This window comes from Sinocyclocheilus rhinocerous, unplaced genomic scaffold, assembly GCF_001515625.1.
Source record: "Sinocyclocheilus rhinocerous isolate Xijiao unplaced genomic scaffold, SAMN03320098_v1.1 scaffold1953, whole genome shotgun sequence".
NCBI lineage: Eukaryota > Metazoa > Chordata > Actinopteri > Cypriniformes > Cyprinidae > Sinocyclocheilus > Sinocyclocheilus rhinocerous.
In genome coordinates, this window is record NW_015652261.1 from 24901 (window position 1) to 30412 (window position 5512).

The 5512-nt window shown below is 39.0% G+C and overlaps 1 protein-coding gene and 1 pseudogene across 2 annotated transcripts in view; both read right to left on the reverse strand.

The window, feature by feature from the left end:
• Nucleotides 1-360: 360 nt before the first annotated feature.
• LOC107714140 (UDP-glucuronosyltransferase 2A3-like) overlaps nucleotides 361-5512 on the reverse strand; it is a 15461-nt gene continuing 10309 nt past the window's right edge. Inside the window, exons 3-4 of one of the 2 annotated variants that reach the window (XM_016519886.1) lie at nucleotides 2055-2298; nucleotides 361-1849 (exon numbers count right to left, since the gene is read on the reverse strand). In XM_016519886.1, the coding sequence (XP_016375372.1) occupies nucleotides 493-1849; nucleotides 2055-2298 (1601 nt within the window). In that variant the 3' untranslated portion in view covers nucleotides 361-492. Of the gene's footprint in view, nucleotides 1880-2054; nucleotides 2299-5512 lie in introns of both variants that reach the window. The other variant, XM_016519885.1, reaches the window with a different exon arrangement.
• LOC107714142 (UDP-glucuronosyltransferase 2A3 pseudogene) lies at nucleotides 3849-5468 on the reverse strand (annotated as a pseudogene).

Sequence of the window (5512 nt, forward strand, 5' to 3'; positions counted from 1 at the left end):
TGTGACAAAGTCTACAGTCTTGGCTACACCTCGTACTCTCATTTTTGCAAGATTATCAGGCTGGTCAAAAATCAGCCCAAAACACTGAAGCCTGGAGAAATGAGTGCTGAAAACCCCAAATTTTGAATCGTATTTTACAGCTATATGAGGATTATTGTGCATTCAATTATTCAAAAATAATTGATGACAGGATGATTAGGAGCTTAGAAGAACACTAAGACATTAGATATATATGTATGAAAATATGTATATATGACACTGTAGCTATGATACAATAAATGGCATGTTTGTACAATATTTGTTCATAGAGTAAATAGAATGTAATATGGTTTGAATAAATCAACATTTATCAGTCACCATATGAAAATCATTTTAATTAAGAGATTGACCTGTTTACTTACTTAAACCAGATCTGAATATAGTTGAACACAAACAATAAAGCTGTAGAGTCTCTCCAGTACGACACAAATATTGTCGATTTAACAATTGAACTCATTTGCTTTTGTCTTTTGTTTTTCTCATGCACATTCTGCAGCAGAAATATCTGATTACTGCATATATAGTCAAGATTATGAGTGACACAGCAGAAAGCAGGAACAGTATGACATCAACAGAGTGATAAGAGTACCAGGGCATTTTGTAAGACTCTGTGCGCAAGTGAGCAGCACCTTTGTGCCTCATAACAAACTCAATCCAGAAGATGGCATTGTCCAGAGGTTTCACAGGAACGTCCTTGTGAAGCCTTGAGAGCCTCTGCATGTTCTCCCGATAAGAGGGATCATAAAGAACCTCTTTGACAGTTTTAAGGAAGGAGTCCTTATCCACTGTGGCAAAGTCTACAGTCTTGGCTACACCTCGTACTCTCATTTTTGCAAGATTATCAGGCTGGTCAAAAATCAGCCCAAATCCAATGATTGGTACCCCGTGATAAATGGCTTCTTGAATCCCATTGGTTCCTCCATGTGCCACAAATGCTCTGGTCTTCGGATGACCCAGAAGATCATTCTGAGGCATCCAGTCCATCACTAAGGTGTTGTTTCCTAGAGCAGATGGTCTCTTTCCTTTGTACCTCCAGATGATCTTCTGTGGAAGTTCTGCAAAAGCTTCAGCAATCGCCTCAGCCACATCATCAGGAAGCTGACCAATAAGAGTGCCCAGAGACATGATGATGACACCATGATCACCAGAGCTCTGCACAAAGTCCTCCAGATCTTGGGGAAGAGGCTTTGATGGCTTGCATTGAAAACCTCCCATGTAGACAATGTTCGGCATAGTGGGACGTGGGAATTCAAAAATAAAATCAACTCTATGGAGCCACAGATCAGCACTCTGAGTTAAAGAAAAGTAGGATGTTCCTGGGCCAATAAACTGTTCGCAAAGTGCATTATTAATTGGAGTAATCAAGAGAGCAACCAGTATTTCAGTTATGGTGTACATCACTACATTCTTCACTCTTTCCAAGAAACTCATGCGGTCTGATAACTCCAGCATTGGAAAAGGTACATATGAAAGTGGTGAAGGAGCTATAAGAAAATGAGCCTCACTGTACACTGTCCAACGGACATTGTAAACAATGGGCAGTTTGAGATAGTGACCCAGTATGATCCCTCCGGACATGGCCGGATCTGTCAGAATCAAATCATACTTGGCGGCTTTTAAGGACTGCATTAGTTGCTGGTCTTCAATCATGTTGACTATCATCTCATTTTCTGTTTCAATCATCTTTACAGAACTTTGCCACATCTCTATCTCCACCTTCAGAAGAGCCCAGGTGGAACCTTCTCTCATAATTCCTATAAGTCTTGATATAAACATCTCAAAGAATTCTTCGTCGAATCCTCCTGGAGAAGCACCTGAAAAACCTGTCCGTTCATGGTTCCTGTTGCAAAGCAAGAGAACAAGCACATTTTAAAATGATATCCATATGTAAATCATCTTGCAGCACCACCCCTTTAAGCAATAAAGCGCAGCAACAGTTTAGCTGTATAACAAAAATGAGTGAACTCAGTAATTCCGTAAGAGTAAGGAAGTGGGTGTTGCATTCAGTAAATTTATTAAGAGTGATTGATGTGTAGTGAGGTGAGAATTCTTTGATGTACCAGCTGTCTACCATCCGAATGACTGTAATATTGTGACCTTTGGCATGAAGTGCCTCCACTAAGATGTTCATGTTGACCCAATGACTGCCATCCACAGGAAAGACAAGAACCTTCCCGCTTTGAGCAACTGGGACAGTCGTCAGCAGAAGAGTTAGCACGACTGGCCCAAGCACCTGAAAAACCTGTCCGTTCATGGTTCCTGTTGCAAAGCAAGAGAACAAGCACATTTTAAAATGATATCCATATGTAAATCATCTTGCAGCACCACCCCTTTAAGCAATAAAGCGCAGCAACAGTTTAGCTGTATAACAAAAATGAGTGAACTCAGTAATTCCGTAAGAGTAAGGAAGTGGGTGTTGCATTCAGTAAATTTATTATAATACAATGAGAACAATAATAGAAAAGTCAAATCAGTCATTTGTTCTATTAAAAAATGAATTTGTCACATTGCAACAAAAATTAACAGCCATAAAAACCCAACCATTTAGATTTAGTAGAATTTCAACATCATTTAGCACAGCTCAAGAAGGTCAAAATAATAAAAATCACACCGTACATCAATTACAGAGACATTTTTGCAGCAGCCGTGTTTGTTTTTAAGACTAATGCTAAACCCACAATAGATCGGGCCCCGCCAGAGGATGCACTACAGATAATACTTTCCTTCACTTTGATAGACTGGGTTGTAAATTTCCAATCATGCTCTTTTTTTATCCCTTAGTAAACTACAGTAACACTTGACATTTTTAATGTGATACTGATATAATATGAACTCCTATGACAAGAGCCCTTTTAGTTCTATCAAGCGCTGGATTATGAGTACTTGGCCTTTCTTTTTATTCTGCTCTCACAATGTGATAGGGACAACAGGGACTGTGCTCTTCTGGTCGCCGAGTTTGATGAACAATATGCCATTCATTAATCCACTGCACTATAATAGGAATCTATACATTACTGTTCAAACATTTGTGGTCAGTAAGATTTTTTTTTTTTTAAATACATTTATATTTTTATTCAGCAAGGATGCATTAAATTGATCAAAAGTGTCAGTAATGACATGTATAATGCAAGGTTATTTTCGTAAACCAAAACCAAAACTAAGACTAAAACGATTGATTAAAAAACAATTTCGTAAACTGAAATAAAATAAAAACGTCAAAATAATTGAAAAACTAAAACGAAACTAAACTAACAACAGTTATTGAAAAACGAACTGAAATAAAATAATAATTATCAAAAATAAATAATCGTTTTCGTAATCATTACGTTCTCACCCCTTGGCGGAAAAATATACAAGCTGTATGGAGGTTAAGGGAAATAGCCGTAATGGCGCATCACGCACATGGGGTTATGTGACGGAGAGATGCAAAGCAGTTCTGCACTGTTTTCAACATTGATAATAATAAGAAATGTTTCCTAGCAACAAATCAGCATATTAGAATGATTTCTGAAAGATCATGTGACACTGAAGCCTGGAGAAATGAGTGCTGAAAACCCCAAATTTTGAATCTATATGAGGATTACTGTACGTTCAGATGATACATTGTACATTCAATTATTAAAAAATAATTGATGACTGGATGATTAGGAGCTTAGAAGAACACTAAGACATTAGACATATATGTATGAAAATATGTATATATGACACTGTAGCTATGATACAATAAATGGCATGTTTGTACAATATTTGTTCATCGAGTAAATAGAATGTAATATGGTTTGAATAAATCAACATTTATCAGTCACCATATGAAAATCATTTTAATTAAGAGATTGACCTGTTTACTTACTTAAACCAGATCTGAATATAGTTGAACACAAACAATAAAGCTGTAGAGTCTCTCCAGTACGACACAAATATTGTCGATTTAACAATTGAACTCATTTGCTTTTGTCTTTTGTTTTTCTCATGCACATTCTGCAGCAGAAATATCTGATTACTGCATATATAGTCAAGATTATGAGTGACACAGCAGAAAGCAGGAACAGTATGACATCAACAGAGTGATAAGAGTACCAGGGCATTTTGTAAGACTCTGTGCGCAAGTGAGCAGCACCTTTGTGCCTCATAACAAACTCAATCCAGAAGATGGCATTGTCCAGAGGTTTCACAGGAACGTCCTTGTGAAGCCTTGAGAGCCTCTGCATGTTCTCCCGATAAGAGGGATCATAAAGAACCTCTTTGACAGTTTTAAGGAAGGAGTCCTTATCCACTGTGGCAAAGTCTACAGTCTTGGCTACACCTCGTACTCTCATTTTTGCAAGATTATCAGGCTGGTCAAAAATCAGCCCAAATCCAATGATTGGTACCCCGTGATAAATGGCTTCTTGAATCCCATTGGTTCCTCCATGTGCCACAAATGCTCTGGTCTTCGGATGACCCAGAAGATCATTCTGAGGCATCCAGTCCATCACTAAGGTGTTGTTTCCTAGAGCAGATGGTCTCTTTCCTTTGTACCTCCAGATGATCTTCTGTGGAAGTTCTGCAAAAGCTTCAGCAATCGCCTCAGCCACATCATCAGGAAGCTGACCAATAAGAGTGCCCAGAGACATGATGATGACACCATGATCACCAGAGCTCTGCACAAAGTCCTCCAGATCTTGGGGAAGAGGCTTTGATGGCTTGCATTGAAAACCTCCCATGTAGACAATGTTCGGCATAGTGGGACGTGGGAATTCAAAAATAAAATCAACTCTATGGAGCCACAGATCAGCACTCTGAACTAAGGTAAGGAAGGACACTCCTGGGCCGATGAACCTTTCGCAAAGTGAATTATACTTTGGAGCAATCATAAAAGCGACTTGTGTTTCAGATATGATGTACATCACTACATTCTTCACTCTTTCCAAGAAACTCATGCGGTCTGATAACTCCAGCATTGGAAAAGGTACATATGAAAGTGGTGAAGGAGCTATAAGAAAATGAGCCTCACTGTACACTGTCCAACGGACATTGTAAACAATGGGCAGTTTGAGATAGTGACCCAGTATGATCCCTCCGGACATGGCCGGATCTGTCAGAATCAAATCATACTTGGCGGCTTTTAAGGACTGCATTAGTTGCTGGTCTTCAATCATGTTGACTATCATCTCACTTTCTGTTTCAATCATCTTTACAGAACTTTGCCACATCTCTATCTCCACCTTCAGACGAGCCCAGGTGGAACCTTCTCTCATAATTCCTATAAGTCTTGATATAAACATCTCAAAGAATTCTTCGTCGAATCCTCCTGGAGAATTCAGAGTGATTGATGTGTAGTGAGGTGAGAATTCTTTGATGTACCAGCTGTCTGCCATCCGAATGACTGTAATATTGTGACCTTTGGCATGAAGTGCCTCAGTCAAGATGTTCATGTTGACCCAATGACTGCCATCCACAGGAAAGACAAGAACCTTCCCGCTTTGAACAACTG